The following is a 25,374-nucleotide window of genomic DNA, read 5'->3' as shown; positions in this document are numbered from 1 at the left end:
TTCCAGAGCGCGCCTTCGGCGTGCGCACAACTACATCCTTCACTTTTGTTGCCATGGTGGGCCTGTGCACTTTAAATGCCAGGGCCTATCTTTAATCCCATTGCCACCCTCTCTCTGCCGCTCTCTTAGCATGTACACTGGCACCACTAACACTGGCCCTCCCCCACCTAAACCCTCTTTTATCATGGTGCCCCCCCTGTCATTTTATCCTGGATCCGCCCCTGGCAGGTGGGGCAGATGTAACATGTGCAGAGAGAGTGACATTTGGGTGGGGTGTGTTGAATCTGAAATCTAAATTGCAGTGTCAAAATAATGCAGCCAGTATTTACCCTGCACAGAAACAAAATAACTCACACAAATCTAACTCTCTCTATACATGTTACATCTGCCCCACCTGCAGTGCACATGGTTTTGACCATTTTGAGAACAAATTTGTACTGCAATCAGATCTAAATAAGGGCCATGGTACACTATTTCGACAGAGACAACAAAAAACAGTCAAAAGCTCATGTCAACCGTTTTCCATGTTGACCTTTTGTATGTGTCGACAATTTGACAATGTCAACCTTTTTGATGTGCCGACCATTTAACTGTCTACCAATAGTGGTCTACCTTTTGACTGTCGACCTAATCACCTATACTTGTAATAAGCTGGCCATACTTCCACTGCTGATACAAAAGACAGTTAAAATGTACTCTAATCTATGAGTTTCTGCTTAAATCTCTCAATTATGATTCTATACAGGAGAGACTTTTTGTCAGAAAACTGTGAGCAACTTTATAGTATCTTATAGATTCATTGGTTTCCTTCAACCATACAAAATTGTACTTTCTCAGTACATCCTCACTAAGGGCTAGATTCTCTAAGCTTCAAAAATGATCAAATGGAGAGTGATAAAAAGCCATCCAATCAGCTCCTACCTGCGAAGTCACAGACTGTGTTTGAAAAATATCAGACAGGAGCTGATTGGCTGACTGTTTATCACTCTCTATTTTATCATTTTTGAAGCTTAGAGAATCTGGCCCCAAGAGAGTGTCATATTTTGGATCCATTAACTCTGATCAAGGGTTATTACCAGTTAGCTCACAGATATTCCAAGATGATACTAAAGGTGAGTACACACTGGCCGATATATTGGCCAATATATACATGTACCGTCGGCCAGTGTGTACCATCTCTCTCTCTCTATATATATATATATATATATATATATATATATATAGAGAGAGATTCACAGATATATCACGTCGGCTGTGCCATTGTTCTGTATGTATGAACGAACTGCCACCCGCCCGTGCAACTGCTGCAGGAGCAGCCAGTGATTGACAGCTCATTGTATACGTCAGCCCAGTGTTGATGTCAATCATGATGAATCGGGAAGTGTGCATGGAGAATATGCAGACGATCCATCTATCTATCCATCTATTGATCTACAGATACAGATGGAACCCCTCTCATTCATTGCCGACGCGTGTCCCAATCAGTAAGCGGCAGGGAGGTGGAACCCTGCCCATCTCCGCTTCAGGGAGACAGGCAGGTTCAGGGGGGGTTCGGGGAGGCGGTGGGGTCTGGGGAGGTGGTGGACGGCAGCGGGGAGCTCGGTTGGAATGGGGTGCGCGAGCGTCTCGTGCACACGCCCCCTTCCAACAGCTGGCGGAGTCTGGCAGTTGGCGGGGGCTGGCGATTCTATCGCCAGCCCCTGCAAGCATGATAGGGGTTACATCTGTATATCTAGTAGTGTATACCCAGCTTAATGAAAGCAATTGCCTTCCAGTCATTAGATATGTAAGGTAAAATGCCTTCCAATCATATGTAAGGTAAATGAGCAACAATCCCGCACAGGCAATTCAAATACTAACTTTTGTTTTTAATTTAACATTATTCTTTCTATGGTAGGCTTTGGAGCTGATTCCATTGGAAGCAGAAATACTTTACAAATTCTCACCTCACGCCCCCGAGTCTTTGCTCGGCACCACTCTAGCAGCATATTCTTTACAGCACCCGCACCACAGCTTGTTGACCTTTGCACACGAATCCCAGAAGTGGCCACCCTGCAAGAAACCCCACAATCATGACCTGATATGTAACCTGGGGGCTTCATTTTTCTGCTGTATAGGTGTCATTTGAAATACTGTATAGGGTGAAATGTAGTAAGGTGCGAGTTTCTGACGTGCAATTTTTAGACCAAAAACGTTTTCAGGAATATGGTGTGATATGCTGTAAAAATCACGTCTCGTGGTAAAAATCACACGTTTTGGCCTGTCGAAAAAAAGACATCACAAATCGCATCCAGATGTTTTCTCATTGAAAACATCAAAATGGCAAATGTAATGGGGTGAGATTTTTGATAAACATTGCCAACAATCTCAAACAAAATAGACCAGGTCCAGGCTGGCGAGTTTGAAAGAACCATGCACAGATCGGTGAGATATGTGCATGGTTTTGTCCAAAAGAGTGAGTATACCATACCTCCCAACAGTCCCGATTGTCAGGGCCTGTCCCGATGTCCCACCCGCGGTGTGTGTCCCGCGGTGTGGGGGGGCTGTTGGGAGTCCCCCCTGTCAGCTGCTAAGCAGCGGGGAATAAACGCTGTGCGCATTCGCACAGCGTCTATTCCCGCAGCCAGGGGGCTGGGGGCATGGCTAGAGGCTCACAGAGCCTCTGGGTCATGCCCCCATAGCGGCAAAATGGGGGCGTGGCCTCGCCGCGAGTATAGGCCACGCCCCCGAAAATTTCGGCGCGCCTCCGGCGCACAACAGCAACGTCCCGCCTGCACAGCTACCAAAGTTGGAAGGTATGGTATCCCCTGTATTTAAGATACAAGCAGCGGGCTCTTGGACCGGTCCTGGTTCCATAAATATGGGGGACAAAAAGACTGGGGGTCCCCTGTATTTTGGAACCAGCAAGGGGCTCCAACAGGCAGCGGTGTCATGCCACAGCTGGGGGACAATTTTTATGCAAGGTCCCCAGGCCGAACCATGACTACTGTGGCTGAAGCCTGGGGTCGTCCACGGTATCCCTGGGGGGAGGACGCCGGGCTGATTGTTTTGTATAAAAATAGGATATAACACCTAACCTTGGGTTGTGCTGTGGAACTACAAGTCCCAGCAAGCCTCTCCAGTAGCTACAGCTGACATGGAATCACTTGTGATGTTAGACAATGGCGACATCCAATCAGGTGGGGAAATCCCCTGGAGCTCAGCATTTTATTTGGTATCCCAGTGACTAACATCACAAGGGATTCCGTGTCAGCGGGAGAGGTAGCTATGGTGTTATTTTAAACCCTTTTATACACTTTACTGGAGAAGGGGACAGACCTGCGGGGGATCGTGTTGCAAGGTGAGTTTGTATTTGTGGGGAGCGTGAATATGTGTACAGGATGTATGTAATAAAGCTTTACAGTAGGTCCTATAATGCCCCACATGCTGGGACTTGTGGTTCTAAAAGTGCGGGGAAGGCTTGCTGGGACTTATAGTTCCACAGTACAACCCAAGGTTAGGTGTTATATCTTATTTTTACCTTTAAAAAAAATCAGCATGGCATCCACCGCCCAGGGACGCTGGGTACAGCGTCGGGCTTCAGCCCTGGATGCATGAAGCCTGGGGGGGATACCCACTCCCCCAGGAACCCCATTGAAGTACGTAAGTCAGGTCACATGTTCTAAAAATATGCATGAGATGCCATGTTACACCATCGCTTGACTGAAATGATTGAAACAATATAAAAGGAGTACCTCAGACAGTCATGGTAGTCATGATTCGGCTGGGAGACCTTGTAAAAAAAAGTGTCCCCAACTGTCGCATGACCCCATTGGTTCCAAAATATGGGGGACCCCCAATCTTTTTGTCCACCATATTATTTAAACCAGGACCAGTCCAAGAGCCCGGTGCTGTTTTTTTTTTTTACAGAAATCCGCATACTGTCATTACTAAAAAAAAATCAAATGGTACTTGTGAATTAACAGGGTGCACATTACGTAGTTTGCGTAGTGGTGTATTGAGAATACCAATACACCACTATGCTGGCTACGTAACTTGCGTAAACTATGTAAGTTACGTAACTTGTTCAGGAGCTGTGCTAATATACTGGTGATCTGCGCTTAAGCCAGTAAACAGAAAACCCCTGAGATACGGAAGTAAGGCACACAAATATTGATTAGAGGCCAATTTATTACAATTATTGTCACTAAAATATTGTGAAAAGGGTTTTTTTCACACCCTTTTCACATGAATGCATTAAGGGCTTTTGGAACAGTTTTTGTGATAAACTTCTTCAAGCTCAATAATTCAATTTTTTTATGTAAGCAGATCGCATTTCCAATACATACAGTATAGGTATATACTCAATTATTGTCAGATACATTCCAAAATTCATTTGTCGGAAATTAATCTGACAATACCTATTCAAATCAGCGGCAAAATCCAAATTTTGGATATAGCCACTGATTGCTGCTCACCCAGCTGGCACCGGGAACAGGTGAGCGATGGCGTGAGGCAGGCAGGAGGCCGCGGGAGCTGGGACAGGACCAGGTGAGCTACTCTCCCCTGGTTTGATAGGTGGGCATGGCAGGGGGGTGTGGGAGGATAACAGACAGAAGGACCTCGCAGGTCAAGCTGCTCACACTGGGTGAGCAGCTTGACCTGCGACGTCCTTTCGCCTCAGATTTAGATTTAGAAACGGGGAAAAAACTGTTAGCTTTGACCGCGTTTCTGACAAAAGCAGGTGGACCCGTTTCTATTCCACCAATCCACCTGGTTTACGACAGGTCAGAGCCTTCCGACCTGTCAGAAAAAAGCAGCCATCATTGAATAGGTTAGAACCCCTTCCAACCTAAATCAGTTGTAAACTGCCGTCTTTCTAACAAAAATTAAATATACCCAATAATGGGAACTGCAATCTGGCCAAATTTCCCCCCAAAAATGTTTTAAATAAATAAAAAAGAAGAATATGAAAAAAAAAAGGATATTAAGAAGCTGGGTAAGTTACAGGGAATGGCAACTAAATTGATTAAGGGCTTAGAATTGTTCGACTATGAAGAAAGGTTAAGCAGGTTACCAATTACAGGTTACATCACAAAACGTACCCAAAAAGACTAAAACAATGTCGATTTGTATCAAAAATATCAAGGAGGGAAACATTCTTCAAATGAAGTAAAGTATTAGAACACAAGGACACTGAGAGTGGAGACTGGAGGGGAGGGAGGTTTGGGGAAAATCTGAGGAGAAATTACAAGTGGAATAGCCTCCCATCAGAGGTGGTAGAGGCCAAGACAGTAGAGCAATTTAAACATGCATGGGATAGGCATAAGGACATCCTTATAAAGAAAAAAGGTTTAAGGGTAACAATATTGTTAAAAAGGGGCCAAATGGTTCTGATCTGCCGTCAAATTCTATGTTTCTATATTATAACTATATAACTGCAATAGACCTTTTCATTTTTGTAATCTACAGCAAACCCACGAGTGCACCCAGAATATCTTTAGCCTTTTCTTCCCCCCTTTTCTTGTTACGTGTATATATCTAGAGAAGGGTAGCACCATAGCTAGTTTTTTTCGTGAGAGTAAAATTTAATTTTAAATTTTAACCTTGTGTGCATCCCTGTGCATTAGCCGCACTGCTGCTTTTGTTTCGATTTCTGTGTTTTGATTGAGGGCAAATTGTGCACACCCATACCTCTCAACTGTCCCAATTTTCACAAGGTCGTACTGATTTTTGGAGATGTTTCCACTCCCCACCCGGGACCAGCAGTGTCCCATGGTAGTGGTGACTAGCATGGGTGGGTCATGCAATTGCCGCACCCCTCTAGACTGCTTCCCCACAATGATCGCTTGCTGCTCTTGCAACAGTAAACGTGTAGATTTCTGTTCCTTACTGAATTGTGCCCATAATTTGCCCCCCCCCCCCCCCCAGTCTCCTCCCTTCACAGTGTCCATTTCCTGAAGTTGAATTTTAAAACATTTTCACATATGGACTGATTATTGCCAATTAGACTCACCCTCCAAATTTTTCCGCAATGTCTTTCCTTGTGGCTCTCCCATAGGATTTCGGCATTGTCCTAGAACGAGGAATCTCAGCTTTGCGTTCTTGATGCTCTTTCTCATGAGCCCCTTTACCAGAAGCAGGTGCAATGTCTTCTTCTACAGCACTAACAACAATGAAGAAACTCTTGTAAAACCATTGTCTTCATTGAATGTGTTATATTGCAGGGGGCGTATCATGGTCCACCGAAAGAGCGTGTCTTGTGGGGTGTGTGTGTGGTTAGGGTTATAGGCTGCGGGGTGTGTGTATGGTTAGGGTTATAGGTTGCGGGGTGCGTGCTTGTATGGTTAGGGTTATAGGCTGCGGGGTGTGTGTACTTTTAGGGTTATAGGCTGCGGGTGTGTGTGGTTAGGGTTATAGGCTGCGGGGTGGGTGTATGGTTAGGGTTATAGGCTGCAGTGTGTGTGTGTGTGTGTGTGTATGGTTAGGGTTATAGGCTGCAGTGTGTGTGTGTGTGTCTGGTTAGGGTTATAGGCTGTGGGGTGTGTGTAGGTTAGGGTTATAGGCTGCGGAGTGTGTGTATGGTTAGGGTTATAGGCTGCGGGGTGCGTGCTTGTATGGTTAGGGTTATAGGCTGCTGGATGAGTGTGTGGTTAAGGTTATAGGCTGCGGTGTGTGTAGGGTTAGGGTTATAGGCTGTGGGGTGCGTGTGTATGGTTAGGGTTATAGGTTGTGGGGTGCGTGCTTGTAGGTTAGGGTTATAGGCTGCGGGGTGTGTGTATGGTTAGAGTTATAGGCTGCGGGTGTGTGTATGGTTATGGTTATACTCAAAAACAGGGACAGGGGGACGGGGAGAGGTCAGTCACACAGGATTTGTCCAATAGATCAGCTAGAAGGACCCTCAGTACAGTTAATATGGATGCTTCCAATTATAATTTCAGGAGGGTGTGCTACCACTGGACATAGAGGAAGGATTTAATCAGGAAAAAAGAGAAGAATGTGGTGCACCTCAGAGTATAGAGCTGTTAGCATAAAATGTAACCTTTATTAGACTTTTTTTAAAGAAAAAGAGGCAAAATATTGACATACAGTGAAATCATATAACACAGACAGCGTGATAAAAAGGATAAAGAATTTATCCTCGCTCAGTGTGGCCCAATTCCTATGTGGTCCCCTATCTTCGTTGAATATCGTGTGACTTTGCCAATAAGCAGTGCTGACAGGCAATCGAAACTTTAAAATGTATGAGTGCTTAACACTTCACTCAACAGCCTGTCAGGAAATTGATAGGTGTACATATAGCTGGAATTGCCTGCTACCTAGATACGGATTGCTTAGCTGAATGGCTGGTAAATTGAATGCGCCCTTTTTCAACAGTGCCGCTTGCTTCCCGCAGGAGGTTACAAAGAAAAAAAGGAGAAAGAATGTCTCGGTGTGGTGCACCTTATAGCTAACAGATAAAATGTAACTTTTAATTATAGATTATTAAAAGGCTGCGAAATATAAAAACAAAAAGTACATAAATGACACGGACAGTGCAATTAAAAAGGAAATAATCCTCACACCGTGAGGCTCCCAGAGTCTATGTCCCTTTTTTTTTTTTTTTTTTTTTTTTTTATTCAGAATTCAATGTAGTGCTTTGATACATATATTGCAGTGTTGTATGTTTAGAACCACAAGTAACAAAAAGTGTTTATATATTGCAACAGTATCCAGATGTCCCACAATTGGAGGAGAATTCTCCTATCAATTCAGTGAGGCCAATAAATATACTGGACAGTCTGGTATTACTGTCTCGGTGCCCGACAGCTCCTATATGTGTAGGCAGTAAGGTAGCCGTCTACACAGGGCGCATAACCGGCATATGTATGCCCCGTCCTCCCTATGGCTGTAGGAACAGCGCGTGGGGTAGGGTCGGCGGTTAGCAGCAGCCGCGGCTAACTGTGGTGGAGTGACAGCGGTATTGTATAGCCGCTTCACTCCCAGTAAGCCGTCTGCCTGCAAGTGATCACCACGTCCTCCCTATGGCTGTGGGAACAGCGCGTGGGGTAGGGTCGGCGGTTAGCAGCAGCCACGGCTACCTGTGATAGAGTGACAGCGGTATCGTGTAGCCGCTTCACTCCTTAGTAAGCCGTCTGCCTGCAGGTGTTCACCGCGCGGTGTTCAGTATCAGACACCGCGTCTCAGGCTAACAGGGAGAGCCGGCACCGGGAACGCAACACTAAGCTAATACAGATCAAAATTCACATATAACATTTCAAAGGGAGAGGGAAGGCTGGGAGCACACACGAGGTGTGACAGGTCCCGCAGGAGGTTGTCTATCCGCTCTTGTGGATTACATGCTAAATATTCTTTTTACCATGTGAGTTTATACAATAAATATTCTGTTTTAAATATACAAACAGTGTTGCACTAGATATATGTTTTTCAAGTTTCCAGATCAAAGTGGATTTTGGATGAGGCTTCATGAAAAGACTCTTTGATATATGCTTTTGAAAACGATTTCCATGTAAGTGCATCGTGGAGAATAAAATACCGTTTATGTGCTCAAACAATATTTGCACTATGGCTTTTTCTTTCCCCAAGGTTCATTTGGGGGGGATTGTGTGCATCTACTATTAAGTAGTGTGTAAGTTATTTTTATGTGATTAATCGCTAAGGCTGCACAATATCTTTGTCTATGATTTCCGTGTTGAGCAAAGTTCTCCAACCCTTTGAACTTGCCACGCGTTAAGTTAGTTCAGACATTGCCAACTTGAGTCGGGTCCTTCCCCTCATCAGGGTGTTGCAAAAGCAGCTGGAGAAAGTGGAGGAGGAGCTAAAAAGGAGCAATTCCGCTAAGTATGTGGGACTTGTGGATGAAGCCCATCATTCGCATTGCCAGAATTCCAGAATGGTCAATCTGTTAAAATCAGACCACTACATTTTGGCCACCATGCTCGATCCTTAGTTTAAAGCCTATGTTGTTGTTGTTGTGTTGTATCTCTGTTTCCCACAGACACAAGTCTGCAGTGGTGCAAAGACCTGCTGGTCAGAAGATTGTCACCTGAAGCGGAATGGAAGACAGCAACAGCTCCTCCTTCATTTTCACCCGCAATTGGGTCTGCGAGGAAACAACTCAGATTTCCTAACCGACCCACTGGTGGTGATTAGAGATGTGCGGGTCCGGACCTCCGGGATCCGACAGATCCGAACATCGTGATCCGAGTCAGGATCCGAGCCGGCTTGGGAGTTCCTGCCTGAATTCCGGACCGAAAACGAGGCAAAATGTCATCATCGCTCTGTCGGATTCTCGCGGGAGCGGGATGTTATATAAGACACACACGCGCCCCGCCATCTTCACTCCATTATAGGAGAGGGAAGAGGGTGGGTGGGAGATCTGTGCTCCGTCCTCTCTGATCTTTGCGCCATGCTCCGTGCCATGTGCCCTGTGCTGTGATTTATTTTGTGTGATTTTTTATTTTGTTGTAAACTAGGTGCTGCAGTGCTCACACGCAGGGGCTGCAGTGCTGCTGACTGTACACTCAGTGTACAGGGGCTGCAGTGTCCATAATACAAGGGGATGTGTCCAGTGTGTCAGGGGCTGTGTCCAGTGTACAGGGGCAGTGTCCAGTGTACAGGGGCTGTGTCCACTGTCCAGGGGCTGTGTCCACTGTCCAGGGGCTGTGTCCACTGTCCAGGGGCTGTGTCCACTGTCCAGGGGCTGTGTCTAGGGTGGCGGGCGATGTCCAGTGTCCAGGGGCAGTGTCCAGTGTGATGGCTGTGTCCAGAGTACAGGAGCTGTGTCCAGAGGCTGTGTCCATTGTCCAGGGGCTGTGTCCAGGGTGACGGGCTGTGTCCAGTGTCCAGGGGCAGTGTCCAGTGTGAAGGCTGTGTCCAGTGTACAGGAGCTGTGTTCAGGGGTGGTGTCCAGAGGCTGTGTCCATTGTCCAGAGGCTGTGTCCAGGGTGACGGGCTGTGTCCAGTGTCCAGGGGCAGTGTCCAGTGTGATGGCTGTGTCCAGTGTACAGGAGCTGTGTCCAGGGGTGGTGTCCAGGGGTGGTGTCCGGGAGGAGCCCGGAGCCTGAGGACACTGACAGGTAGAAGTTAGCCACGGGGTGGATGATGAAGGAACAGGTGGCAGACAGGAAACAGGAACCAGTTGTAGCCAAACCGGAGTACACAGGTGACTGCAGTAGGTAGCACCCAGGCAGGGGTGCACAGGAGACTGTGGCAGGCTGCAGCCAAGCAGAAGGCACACTGGAGACTGGTATAGGTTGTACCCAAACGGAAGGTGCACAGGAGGTTGCTTGCAGAATGCACCCAGACTGAAGGCACACAGGTGATAGCAGGAGTTGTACCCAAACGGAAGGTGCACGGGAGGTTGCTTGCAGAATGCACCCAGACTGAAGGTACACAGGTGATAGAAGGAGTTGTACCCAAACGGAAGGTGCACAGGATGTGGTTTGCAGATTGCACCCAGACTGAAGGTACACAGGTGAGCAGGACTGATTGCACCTTGGAGCAGAGTGCTGGAGGTGCACAGATGATCAGGGCTGATTGCACTTGGAGCCAGACGCTGGAAGTGCACAAGTGATCCGGACTGGGTAGTGATAGGGGTGTGTGGGTATGAGGGGGACCAAAGAGGAGGGTGGGGGACACTGTGCAGTTTCTGCCAGTGGGTGAGGGTCCAGCGTGGCAGCACAGGAGTACAGGATGGTGGCCCTGAGTCAGTGTCTCCTCCTACTGGGTGGAGCAGGAGGCTGGGCTATGAGGCATGATAGGGATATGTGGGCAACACAGCCTCAGCGACTCCCCAGTGGTGGAAGTTTACGGTTCAGGAGAGCAGGAAGCTGGGTAGTGATAGGGGTGTGTGGGTATGAGGGGGACGAAAGCTTTTGCACTGGTGCAGAGGAGGGTGGGGACACTGTGCAGCTCCAGCCAGTGGGTGCTGGTCAGCCTTGGACGGGGTACCTGGAAAAGTGGGGACCCCCCCCAATAAAGCCCCCCCCCCCCAGGTTTCACCCGTCCAGGGCTGAAGCCCGGGGCTGTCACCGGCGTCCGTGGCCAGTGGACACCAGCCTGATAGGGTTAAATGTGACATACCTAACACTGCTTTATACAGGAGAACTACAAGTGCCAGCAGACCTCTCCCGCATGCTGGGACTTGGAGAACCACAGCATGCGGGGGAGGTCTGCTGGCACTTGTAGACCTCTCCAGCATTCTGTGGTTCTCCAAGTCCCACAGCATTAATGGGCCCGCTGCGGGCATTAATGGGCCCGCTGGGACTTGTAGTCCACCTGTAAAAAGAATGTTAAAAGAAAACACACACACAGAGAAGTATAACTTTATTACATACACATACACACACCTCACTTTTACACCAACATACGTAAGATCCAGGATCCAGCGCTGGTCTCCCTTCTGCATAGCCGGTCAGCCCGCACTGACAGCGGGCTGAACCGGCTTTCTCCGGTGCAGATAACAGCCTGTGTAGTGAAGTCCCACCGCTACACAGGCTGCGAGCGTCTTGGGCGCATGAGAGCAGGAGACTGGGCGGTAAAGCATGATAGGGGAATGTGGACAACACAGGGTGAGCGGGTCCCCACTGGCGGAAGTTTACGGGGCATGAGAACAGGAGGCAGGGCAGTGATAGGGGTGTGTGGGCATGAGGGGTAGTAACAGTTTTTGGCTGTTGCAGAGTAGGGATGGCCAGTGGTGCAGACGCCATCGATGGTTGGCATTGATGGTGATTTTGCACCCTGCCATCGATAGTAGTAAAATATTACTTGGATAACCATCAATTGTTGCAGCTATCAATGGTCATCCATTATATCTGACTGAATAGGCCGTGGGTCAATCAGATCTCGGTGGCGGGACTTCCGGGTGTGGGAGGGGGGGCGGAGCTATGCTCCATGTCCCGGCTCCTTAAAAAAATTTGAAACTTGATCGGTTCTCCTTTGCCATCGATGTAGGGAAACCATCTGGTCCTCCCACATCGATGCCAAAAGTATTCAACATCGGCCATAAACCATCGATGATTTGAAATGTGTGTGGCCCCACACATTGGGCATCCCTAGAACTGGAGGAGGGTGGGGGACAGTATGCAGCTCTCGGCAGTGGGTGAGCGTCTCCTCCCACTGGGAGGGAGTGAGGGTGCATGAGAGCAGGATGCTGTAGAATAGTGGTATGTGGGAAAGACATTGATAAAAGTTGTGGTGCTGGTGCAGAGGACCGTGGGGACACTTCTGGCAGTGGGGGAACCTGCAGCGCAGCAGCCAGGGCCGGATTTCCCACCTAGGGGCGGCACCTGCTTGTGGCGGTACAGGATCCCCCATTCTCACGGGGGTCCGTGAAATGCGGGAGTGGGGTCGTGGGGGTCCACAGGGGGGGGGGAATTGCAGGAAGTGGGTCCGCAAATTGCGGGAGGGGGGGCGTGGGGGTCCACGAATCGCTGGAGGGGGGTGGCTATCCGAAAATCGCGGGGGGCGTGAATTGAAGGAAGGGGGGTCCGCAAAATGCGGGAGGGGGGTTGTGGGGTCCTTGAATCACGGGAGGGGGGGTTTCGGGGGTCCGTGAATCGCAGGAGGGGGCACGGAGATACCGCGAATCGTGGGAGGGGGGGCATGAATCAAGGGAGGGGGGGCGTGAATCGTGGGAAGGGGGGGTCGCGGGAGTCCGCGAATGGTGGGAGGGGGGTTTGTGGGGGCCCGTGAATCGCGAGAGGGGGGGCGTGGGGGGTGCCGTGAATTGCGGGAGGGGGTGTGTGCAGTGAATCGCGGGAGGGGGGCTGTGAATCGCGGGAGGGGGGCTGTGAATCGCGGAAGGGGGGGCGCGAATCGCGGGAGGGGGGGTCGCGGGGGGGGGGCGCTACACGTTACATTGATGACATGATCTTGTTGTGGAGCGGCTCAGTATCCGCACTCAACAAGTTCATTGATCATCAGAATAATAGTGATAGTCCCATCAAGTTAACGTGTACACAATCCCATAGTCAAATCGACTTTCTGGATGTACTCATTAGTCTCATTAGTTTAGCTAATGGCCAGTTAAATATGTCTCTTTTTGTGAAATCTACAGATAGAAACATGTTACTATCCCCCACTAGTTTCCATCCTCCATCAGTCGCAAAAGGACTGCCGTATTCTCAGATGCTGCGGGTTCGTCTAATCTGCAACAAAGAGGAAGATCTACATGTCCAACTGGATCAAATGGTCCAAAAATTCTTAGAACGGGGTTACAACTACGAACAACTTTTACTGACTAAGAAAAGAGTCTTAGCAGTTCCCAGGTCCAAAGCCTTGAAAAGAAAATAGCGCAAGACCTCTGATAACGAGATCTTTTGGCCCAATAGGTTCAATACAGCTAGTGCTAGAGCTAGCACAGCTCTCGAGACATATTGGCCGCTAATAACTACAGACAAGGATTTACCTAGTCTTAAGCTTAAAAAACTCATCACTAGTTATTCTAGGGGTAGCAATTTGCGCGATCTATTGGTACATAGTGACATTACAAACTTTGAAAAGTCCAGTAATACTACATTCCTTGGTACTCCAAAATTGGGCTGTGTCAAGTGCACAGGCTGCGTTACATGCAGCTATATGTGAACAGGGGAAACCATCAAACATCCTTTTAAAAATATCACATTCCCCATTAAATTCAGGGTTACCTGTTCCACTACACATGTGGTGTATGTAGTTGTTTGCCCTTGTGGCAAGTACTATATTGGCAAGACAGATTGTCAATTTAAGGTACATATGACCCAGCACAGGATGGCTATACGTACCACAGTTCTTAAAGGTTCAAGCGAGCAACCTGTAGCGAGGCATTATGCAGTGATGGGGCATTCCCACACTGCATTCAAACATAAAATTATCGATCATGTTCCCTCGACTGTCAGAGGGGGGAACAGATCTAAGCTTCTCTTACAGCGTGAAGCAGAGTGGATTTTCAGACTCAGTCCCCAGGGGTTAAATGAAACACTCTGGCTGCATTGCTTTTTATAAAAACATACTTTTCTGGTGTGGTTATCCCTAATGCGCTTTCCCTTTTTGATATATCCACCGGCTATTTTTTTATATGTCCTCAGTGTTGCGTGATACCTTGCTTACTTACATTGTGTTCTGTTACAGTTTTAATAAAGTTTGTTGTATTGGTGTGGGAGCACTGTGATGACGTCATGGCCTGGCTGTGCCTGCCGCGCCGCTCTGTCAGATTCACTTGGTGAAGGGAAAGCACATAAATGGTGAGTAGTACTCTTGTTCTGTATGTCCTGATGAAAATAAGTAAATCTTATTGAAATGTTGGCAGATAATTGCCTGTGGCTGTATCTGTTTTCTATTGATTCCTGAGTGCCGCCGAGCATTGTTCTATGTGAGGACAGTTTGGTTCCTTGTCACGGATGGCAACAGGCGAAGTATGGATGTTTAGAGAGTGCCAGAGCCCACCGACATATCTCTCTTTTCTCTCTATATATATATGTTTAGTGTATATATTGTTTATTAGATTAATTTTTTTAATTAGTCTTATTGTGGTCACATTCTCTCATGCACCCTGTTTTAACCTATAGTGCATAGCTTATGTAACTGCTCACCTATAAAAGCACAGTCTGCTGTGAGCTTTAGACCAGATAGCATGCCTGGAATCAAAAATTGATGTGATAGCTACATAGCCATTGTAGCCATTTCGTGCGATAGTGTTAGGACCTGCAGAAAAGTGGGGTCCCGTGAAGGGGGCTGCAGGCTTAAATGCATTGATCAATTCATGAACCAAATCTCCACTATTTATTATCAGTTAATTTAGTGTGTGCAGAGCCCCTACAATGTCTATATATATACTGTACATATGTATACATACAGGGGCGTCAACAGCAGTGTAGACCCCTGGGCATAGCAATGTTTTGGGGCCCCTACTGATCCTCCAGCGGTAGGGGTGGGGGAAGCTTTGATGTCCCGCGGGTGGTAGGGGGTATTATATCAACTGCTCAGCATCCAGGGATCTGTAATTTCCACTAATTACCCCTTTACTGCACAGATGGTGGGAGATGGGGTGAGAGAAGGGGGCATTGGGCTGAATGAAGGGCCCTGATACATAACTTCCAGGGTGGTAGAGGATGTTTAATATGCAGAGGAGGGGTGTATAGTGGAGTGGGCTTATTATTCATAATTTTCTGGTGGAAGGCCAGCTTGCTTGACTGCAGATATCTCCATTTCACGGAAATAGATTTCTTAGATTTTAATGGAATTAAAAACTAGAGAATCCCACCTACCAAATGGTATTGGGGACTAGGGGATCAGAGTTCAGGAGGCAGAGCAATCTGCCAATGAGTATATAAAACTACATACACTGGGCAGTGCCCAGTGTCCAGGTGTGTGCAGCTGGAGCAGTAACCAGCTGCTGGAAGGCTGATATCTCTGGTTCTGGGAACAGTAGAGACAAGCGACTAGTGTCCATCTATCAAAGGGGGAGAGTCCCAGCTTTTGGAATATACCCTCAGAAAAACTCTAAGTCAGACAGAACCTGAAATATCTGACTGGGAAGAGCAATTAACAGGCTTGGATGGGGACCACTGTTTTGAAGTCAGATATCTCCAGTTCCTAAGGGCCGATTTTTAAAATGAGTGTTCTCTTGGAAAGAGGGGACCTTCAGCTTTCAGCATAGGACCCTTAGGGTGACATTTAATGAGATGCGAACACGTGACTTTTGCAATATTTTCGAGAAAACCGTCCGAAATCCAGTTTTCGCATATTTAATGAGATGCGAAAAACTGCAAAAATCGCAGATTTTCCCGCGAAATCGCACTTCTGAAAGTGCGATTTTTACTCGCGCCGGAACTCGCATCCAGATGTTTTCCCATTGAAAAGTATACAATTCGCATACTTAATGAGATGCGAATTTGGGAAATGTGTCTTAAATTCGCCAAAATTTCAGACCAGGTTCTGATATGCGAATTGGCCAGAATCCTGCACAGATCATTGAGATCTGTGTATGGTCCTGTGGTAAAAAATGTGTTAAAGTGTTTTTTGGAAAATAAATGGCGTGGGGTCCCCCTCCTGAGCATAACCAGCCCCGGGTTCATTGAGCCGGACCTGGTTCCAAAAATACGGGGGACAAAAAATCTGGGGGTCCCCCGTATTTTGAAACCAGCACCGGGCTCCAACAGCTCGCAGTGTCATGCCACAGCCGGGGGACACTTTTTACATAAGGTCCCCCGGCTCCCCCTCCCCCCCCCCCCAGGCTTCACCTGTCCAGGGCTGAAGCCCGGGGCTGTCACCGGCATCCGTGGCCAGTGGACGCCGGCCTGATAGGGTTAAATGTGACATACCTGTACCTAACATTGCTTTATACAGGATAACTACAAGTGCCAGCATACCTCCCCCACATGCTGGGACTTGGAGAACCACAAGTCCCAGCATGCGGGGCATTAATGGGCCCACTGGGACTTGTAGTCCACCTGTAAAAAGAATGTTAAAAGAAAACATACACACAGAGAAATATAACTTTATTACATACACATACACACACCTCACTTTTACACCAACATACTTACCGATCCAGGATCCAGCGCTGGTCTCCCTTCTGCATAGCCGGTCAGCCCGCACTGACAGCGGGCTGAACCGGCTTTCTCCGGTGCAGATAACAGCCTGTGTAGCGCAGTCCCACCGCTACACAGGCTGAGAGCGTGATTGGCTGATGCGTCTCCATGGACACCCAAGACGCTCGCAGCCTGTGTAGTGCTGGGACTGCGCGACACAGGCTGTTATCTGCACCGGAGAATGCCGGTTCAGCCCGCTGTCAGTGCGTGCTGAACGGCTATGCAGAAGGGAGACCAGCGCTGGATCCTGGATCGGTAAGTATGTTGGTGTAAAAGTGAGGTGTGTGAATGTGTATGTAATAAAGTTATACTTATCTGTGTGTGTGTTTTCTTTTAACATTTTTTTTAAAGGTCGACTACAAGTCCCAGCGGGCCCATTAATGCCCGCAGCGGGCCCATTAATGCTGTGGGACTTGGAGAACCACAGAATGCTGGGGAGGTCTACAAGTGCCAGCAGACCTCCCCCGCATGCTGTGGTTCTCCAAGTCCCAGCATGCGGGGGAGGTCTGCTGGCACTTGTAGTTCTCCTGTATAAAGCAATGTTAGGTATGTCACATTTAACCCGGATGACAGCCCCGGGCTTCAGCCCTGGACGGGTGAAACTGGGGGGGGGGGCCTTTATTGGGGGGGGGGTCCCCACTCCTCCAGGTACCCCGTCCAAGGCTGACCAGCCACGGTGCTCATGTTTCAGCAGGGGGACCTTATGCAAAAAGTGTCCCCCGACTGTGGAATGACACTGCGTGCTGTTGGAGCCCGGTGCTGGTTTCAAAATATGGGGGACCCCCAGATTTTTTGTCCCCCGTATTTTTGGAACCAGGACCGGTCCAAGAGTCCGGGGCTGGTTTCAGAAATACGGGGGAACCCTACGCTTTTTTTCCCCCGTATTTTTGGAACCAGGTCCGGCTCAATGAGCCCGGGGCTGGTTATGCTCAAGAGGGGGGACCTCAAATTTGCACATTTTCATGCCGGAAATTTCATTTCCGGAACACACACCTCATTAAATATGCGAATCCACTGCAAAAATGCAATTTTAAAAAAGTGCGATAATGGGCGATTTTGAAAGTGCGAAAAACTCTCATTCTATTAAATGTCACCCTTAGACTCCTGGGGGTTTCTGGGAAAACCCCCCCTGCGTGCGCCACTGGGTGGGAGGGCACAATGACAATTCCATCTTGCACCTCTTTTTTTGTATTATGTGCTCTTTGAGGCCTAGTCTTTAAAACTGCCAGCAATATATACCAAAGGTATATCAGGCGCAATATAATAAGTTTAAAATCGCTATAATAGAATTTATCTTTCAATAAACCACAGTATCAATTTACTACTATGCTGCTCCCAATCAATTAGAACCAAGGTGAACAAAAATACAATGCAAAAGAGAGCGCACTAAGTTAATCTTTGCATATTTTAATTCATTTAAAGTAGTAAAAAACAAGATTTGAAACAATTCATTTGAAAAAAGCACAATTCAAAATAATATCAATAAAATATCTGATTTTATATCACACCTATCTGTAGTTTGCTAATATCAAAGCCAGATATTATTAAATGTACTGTCCCCAGTGCTCTTACCCACTGTATATTGTTGAAAAGGGTGGGGAGTTTCTGGTAAGGTGATGTTGGGTCAGGTTATTAATTGATGGATATGTTCCAGAACAAGTTGTATTAAATAAACTTTTTTGTAAAATAATTTTGTATTTTTTTAAAATAAAAGATCAATTATGACCGGATTCTAAATGATCCCCGATGACAAAGGGATTCACACCACGGGCAGGAGGAAGATGGTAAGTAGCAGGTGTAGAATCGCTTAAGCCAGGCAGGAGGATGGTATATGACAGGTATCAAATGCAGGTCGCTACAACCAGCATGGCTCTGTTGTAGTGAGAGCCGGCGCTATAAGCAACCTCTGCCGTGATGTCACTAACAACCGGCGTGGCTCAGTTGTAATGAGAGCTGGCGTCGGAAGCAACCTCTGCAGCGGTATTGTAACTCCTGTCCTCTGGGTAGTGTCGGAGGGCAGCTGTCCGGCTCTGTAGTTGGTGGGCAGGTAGCTAGGATTACCGCAGGTCTCCCACTGCCAAGATGTTAAACGCCTCCTGTCCTCCCTCGTGTATGGGAGGCAGACGCCGGACACACAAGTCTCCCACTGTTGCTACCGCTCCAGGTGCAATCTTGGGGTTTGAAATGTCACAGGTCCAGACAATAAATCTGGGGCAGGTGGATATAAAATTGGAATGTCCTTCCCTTTCTCGACGTGTTTCTCCATTCTGGTATAGTGACGGTTTCATCAGATATCCTGTCATATACCATCCTTATTATTTTGAATTGTTCTTTTTTCAAATGAATTAAAATATGCATAGATTAACTTAGTGCGCTCTCTTTTGCATTGTGCTTAAAACTGCCATCCTGTCTGTCACTGCAGTGTTGACCTAAATGCATGTCGACCTAATGACTATTCACTATTATACAGCCACACAAAAAAAGGCCTTTTCCAATCGCACAGGTGAGGATATCTGTGTATGTGATATAACCCTTTTATATAATGATGAGACTTTAAATAAGTCTTTATTTTAGGGTGTGCTGCCACTAGAACAGAAGATCAGATACAATTTTTGAGAAAGAGAAGGCTGTCATTAGTGTGGCGCACTGGTAAAGAGAGGTGGTTTTAATAAAAATTAACTTTTAATTATTACATCTTAGAATGGCGACATATAAAACACATAACATACATGGGTAAATTTTTGACAAGGTAAAGATAAAAAAGGAATGAATCCTTGCTTAGTGTGTTTCGATATCCCTTAATGAAAGTTATGGACAGTGGTTGTATCAGTGCCACACTCGATGGGTGCACTGATCACTGCCTTCAATAATATCACAAGTATCCCCACTGTTCGGGCCCCCTCACATTTATTTTATGATGATTTGGTGTGTCTTGTTCAAAATCGCCTGGTGTGTATCCACATGCAATTTCGTATGCAATAAATTGGTTGGATATGGAGTATTATACTTCCTCAATTAAATTGCATTACAACAGAAAGATATGCCACTGTAGGTGTATGAAAGAGGCCACAGTGAGGTTGGTGAGGCAGATTCGGGTATTTTGCCTATAGCATATGCCGCTCATACACTACCAAACTCGGGCTTTTATAAATACAGTTGGTTGGTTGACTGTGGATATGGTGTAAGACACTGTTTATGATGCGTTTGGTTCACCAATCATCATTCAATTGGAGAAACAGGTGTGGGGATAATGTACCCCTACTGGGTGAGTCCCCTTAAAATTATTATCATGTGATTAAATGCGTCTTATCACAATCGCCCAGTGTGTACCCACAGTGGAGATTGGTACAAGAAATTGGTTGGTTCATACATTCGAATTTTTACTGAATATTACAGTTTATTTATTTGTATTAGGTAGCACTTCGGCTGTAAATACGTGGAGGAGCTCCTAACGGCGAATGAGGTCGGCAGGAGTATTGCTAATAGCATGCCGCTCATACGCCCAGGTTCTATCTGTACACCTGTCTGTTCTCCGGGTATACACACGGGCAGTGTTATTGTATTTTGTATGCTGGGGTTACACTGGGAGACACCGCAGTGTGATGGTCACAGTGCGGCTCACCCTATCAGTGCAACTTTGTATTCCGGTTACACGCTAATGTTACAGGTAGGCAGTATGGACGCCGGACTCCTTTAGCAGCACAAACGGCAGGCTGCTGTGCAGCAGGACTGGAGGAGATCGTGGTCAGGGTCTGACCCCACGACTCCTGTCTGATAGTCTCTCTAGTACTGCCTGAGGTGCGCAACAATCACAAATCAAAATACATTGTATATTGGGGAAGGGATATGGGAGTTTAACACACGATGGGTGACATTCTATGGAGTGAGATTTGTGTTTTTTGGCGAATATTAGTAAAAAAAATGGCGACATCGCATTTTTCCTTGAAATCGCATATTTAATAGGATGCGTTAAGGGACGGATATCGCATATTATGTGCGATAACTCATGCGGACCAAAAGTGTGTGAAAAATTCGCATTTTTATTGCATCCAGGTGTTTTCGTACAGAAAAGTATACAAATCGCTTATTTAATGGGATGCGTTTTCGCAAATCGCACTTTTAAGGTGTCTAATAATCGCACATTTTTCAGACCTGGTTCTGTTGGGCGATTTTGGCCCAGAACTCACTTTGGTCAAGTGCACAAATGGTTAATTTCAGCACAGGTGCCCTCAATTTCACTCAGAAACACCCTTACATATACCCCAACATCATTAAGGACACCTGTGAGGGTTTGAGACATGGAGATTTTGCAGAGTGGTTTGGAGTTGCTCATTTGTGATGTGGCCCATTTGGAGGAGCTGCGCAGGAGGGAGGAAGCTGCACACCAGATCCAGGTAGCCCCCCGACTACTGCGTACATCTGTATCGTGCTCGGCTGTACCTGGACTCCCTCTCGGATCAACAGGTTGTGGGGATGTTTAGGCTGAACCGCAATAACCTGTTGGACTTATATGAGCAGGTGAGAGATGATTTGGACCCTTTCGGGGGAGGCAACTATGCAGTGTCTGGGCTGCAGAAATTAATGTGTACCCTCTACTATTTGGCCACAGGCTCCACTCAGTCTGTGACCTCATGGTCCTTGAGGGTATCACAGCCCACTTTCTCTAAGCATTTTACTCAAGTGTTACTTGCTTTAAAGAAGTTGTGGCGGACATACATCAGATTCCCACGTTCTGAGTTGGAGTGGCAGGACCACAAGGTGGCTTTCTATAGACTCTCAGCATTCCCTCACGTGCTGGGAGCTATAGACTGCACACACATTGGGATTAGGGCACCGCACGTGCGGGGCCACGTCTATGTCAATAGGCGTGGGCGGCACCTCCTTGAACGTGCAGGTTGTATGTGATGCTCATCTGAAAATCCTAAGTGTTGTCGCAGGCTTTCCTGGGAACTGCCATGACGCCTATATTCTGAGACACTCAGCCCTCTGGAACCGATTTACCCAACAACAAATGCCAGAGGGCTGGCTACTTGGTAAGTACATTTTTACATATTACCCTCTCTGTCCTTATTTGTACCTGCTCAAATGTGTATGTTTCCAGTTTCACAAGCATATTGCTGTTGTCCCAGTGTCTCCTGTTTGCACAATGCACATACCTTACCATATAAGGCAATAACTTCCTATCTGTGTTTTAGGTGACTCGGGATATGGGTGTGTTAACTGGCTCATGACACCTTTGAGCTCCCCAGAGGGCCCTGCACAGCACCGGTATAATGAAGCCCATATTGCAACCCGCAATGTGGTGGAGCGTACATTTGGCGTATTGAAAAGTAGATTCCGGTGTTTGGACCGGTCATCGGGTACGCTGCTTTACCACCCTGCAAAAGTAGTGATGATCGTCCAGGCTTGCTGCATGTTACACAACATAGCCCTGTCCAAACCTGCCTATATGGAGGAGGAACATGCAGCAGTCGTGCAGGAAGTCCAACCTACCACACCTCGGGTAGTGAGGGGTACGCAGAGGGGGAATCTGGTGCGTTCACAAATCATCAGGCGTTACTTTTCTGGTAAGCACATGTGCCCTGTATTCCAACATTTACCTTTGCTGTAAGTGTACTCATAAACAAATTATTTAGCAATACCATCTGTTTCCACCCACATTTAGCCTAATACATGTAACATGTATGAATTAAGTTTGCTCTTAAACATGGCTCACCTGGTGTTGTGGAACTACACGTGCCAGCATGCCCTGACACACAATAACCATTACAGTCCAAACAATGAGTGCCAGAGCTTGCTGGAATATGTAGTTCCACAACCTTTGATGGGCTAGAAGTTACCCAACACTACTTTTCAGCAATCCCATTGTCATATACCATTACACTATGTCATATTTCACACAACAATTAAAAATAATACACAGACAAAATGGTATGCGTTTAGACATTTTTACTGCAGTATAGTATGTCATAAACAACCTGCATTTTTGTTACTCAAACATTCAAACTGTCGGGGGATGTAACAAGATGTATTGCATATTCGATGCAAATTAAAAATGAATAAAAAATATGACCTATTTTCTCCCACCATCAGGCCACCCTAAACCACTTCTTGAAGCTGCACCCAGGCCACCCCGGGTCCTAATACTCCGACGGGGTGGGGAAGTGGGGGAGCCACTCAGGGTAGATGCTGCTTCACCTATGACATTGCCTTCCATCTGCTGAAGTTGTGCCTGCATATCTATTAAGGCATTGGTCTGCGCTGTGCATGATTGGCTAAGTGCAGCTATACTTTGCGCAAGGCTGCCAATATGGCTATTCTGTTCCCTTACAGCAGACTAAAGATCTGCATAACGGGTGTCAATGCTATTAGCAATGCGCACATGAGTACCTACACCAACCCGTACACTCCTTGAAATTTTTCTTAATTGAAGAAAAGTGTGACGCATGTACCCCTGGATGCTCCCTATTTGTAGGCTTTGGGAGGCCATAAATTCAATTTGTTTCTCCTTGAAATTTACCAAGGAGTTAGCTACTTGTGCAGCAGAAGCTGCTGTATGGGGTGTGTTTGTGGGTGGGGGTGGGTTGGGAGTCACCCCACTTGGGGGAAGATCACTCTGTGATGACGTCTGTATTTCCTCCTCAGCCGCAAAGGTCTCCACGGATTCGAGAATGATGTCCATTTCGTCCAACATCATCATAGAGGAATCTGTTGGTTGTGTTCCTAGTTGTACAGTACCTGTGGATACAGATGAAGAGGTAAGTACTGATGCATATATAGGCCAGTCTCTCTTCAGTACTGTTTTTGAAAGGGCTTGAGATGCTGAACGCACATACCTAGGGGTATTATGTCCTTACACATGTACCCCGATACTGCATGTAACATTGACATTAATAATAAGTGAGATGGCTAGGTCAGATTACATTCATTTCTGTTGCTATGTAGCAGCAGGAGATGAATGTAGTGTGAGATATTGTTGATGTGACATGGGTGTGTGTACTGTATGTGTAATGGCCTGTTTTTTGTTCATTTACCTGCTTCCACAGATTCTGCACCAACGGGCCTTCTTTTCTTTGATGCGTGAGCACTTCGGGACGGACAATCTGTGAAAGGAAAGATGGGCAGCCATTATGTACCTTGCAATGGATAAGCATTTATGGCAAAAATGCATTGAAATTACATTACTGGACAATACTTCCTTTGGTTAAGGACTACATTATTTAGTCCCCACATTATTTGACATATTTTTTACACCTGAATTTTTTGTTGGATTATTATTAAACTATTGGACACATTACAACTAGTGGATAATCTGTGGTATGTAGGCATGGCAGCTAAACCACCAGTACACCAATGTTTTTTGGCCCACATACATGTTAAGCTGCTAGAAAGAATGTTAAAGTGTTGATCAATATCAGCAGTTGTGGAACTACAAGGCCCAGCATTATGACCAATTTGAAAGTAGGAACAGGCAATTTTTTGTGCTTGACCTTGCTGGGCTATGTAGTTCCACAGCAGCACTTTACTTAGCATAACAATACAAGTGAACATTACAGTTTGAAAACATTGCCATGTATGTTTAAGATTGCATGTGGTCACACTTACCAGCTCTGGATGGCTTTGGCGGCCTATCTGTATCCGCGACGTGCATGCCAGGCAGGACCTCAGGGGGTATGATTCTTTTGAGCTTGACCTCATAGGACGTGTAGCAGACAGTGGTGGGGCTTCCTCCGCCAGTCTTGGTGGCCTCCTCCAACTCCATGGCCATTTTACTTTTGAGCTGTCTCTTGATGTCGTTGAACCTCTTCTTGACATTTCTGACCAGGCGCTTGTGCTGACTTACAGCGTTCACCGCCTGGGTGATGTCCTTCCACATAGCCCTTTTCCGCTGTGCAGTGGTCTTGTGGTGACTTTTCCCCAGTAACCGGTCAAACACGGGTATGATAGCCCGGACAAGCGCAGCATTTTCCTCATAGGAGAATCTGACCATTTGGCCACTTTTTGTGCGGCCAACTTCTACCTCCTCCTCCTCATTTTCTACTCCAGCCATGTACCCCTCCTCCTCCATGCCAGTGTCTTCCTCCTCCTCACCTCCATCTTCCTCCACCTCTGACATGTGGCCCTCCTGCAGCTGCTCTGGGGTATGGAATAGGTCCTTGGTATAGGATGGGGATGCCAGCGGATCCTCCACCTCCTCCTGCTGGGGCTGGTCCGCCAGGGCCTGGTCTGGGGCTGGCCTTGCTGTGGCCATGCTGCCTGCCACACTGCTGCCACTCCCTGTAATGGAGGACGACCTCAGCAGTCCTCTGCTGCCTCTCCCACTTGGCTGGCTGCTGCCACTGCTCCCGCTGCCACTTCTCCCTCTGCCACTGCTCCCTCTGCCACTCCTCACTCTGCCACTCCTCACTCTGCCACCAACTCCTCTTCCTCTGCTCACACTGGGGCAGATGTATTAAGCCGGGCGAAGAGATAAACTGGAGATAAAGTGGAAGGAGATAATGCACCAGCCAATCAGCTGTGTTTGAAATATGACAGTTGGGAGTTGATTGGCTGGTGCGTTAACTACTTCCACTTTATCTCCAGTTTATCTCTTCGCACGGCTTAATACATCTGCTCCACTGCCACTGCTCCTCTCCATGCTCCTTAAAGAGTGAAAGAGTGAAATGGCGCCAGTGCCTCTTTATATAGGGGGTGTGATGCATAATGGAGGGGACAGAGGTGGGCCAATAGGTTAGGGGGTTCTTAGTCATGCAGAGACAGTTTTGTAAATCGCACTCCGATTGGTCCAAAACTTGCACATGACCGGTGGAAGAAATCGCAC

General features: G+C 47.1%; 1 protein-coding gene across 1 annotated transcript in view; it reads right to left on the bottom strand.

Moving 5' to 3' along the window:
- SMTNL1 (smoothelin like 1) overlaps positions 1-25,374 on the bottom strand; it is a 72,367-nt gene that overhangs the window by 22,506 nt on the left and 24,487 nt on the right. The window contains exons 2-3 of the mRNA XM_083146123.1: positions 5,996-6,145; positions 1,947-2,052 (exon numbers count right to left, since the gene is read on the bottom strand). Of these exons, the coding sequence (XP_083002249.1) occupies positions 1,947-2,052; positions 5,996-6,145 (256 nt within the window). The remainder of the gene's footprint in view (positions 1-1,946; positions 2,053-5,995; positions 6,146-25,374) is intronic.

Source organism: Crinia signifera, chromosome 6 (assembly GCF_055691185.1).
Source record: "Crinia signifera chromosome 6, ASM5569118v1, whole genome shotgun sequence".
Classification (NCBI taxonomy): domain Eukaryota; kingdom Metazoa; phylum Chordata; class Amphibia; order Anura; family Myobatrachidae; genus Crinia; species Crinia signifera.
The sequence above is the reverse complement of the archived record's forward strand: the minus strand, read 5'-3'. Positions and strand labels throughout refer to the sequence as shown.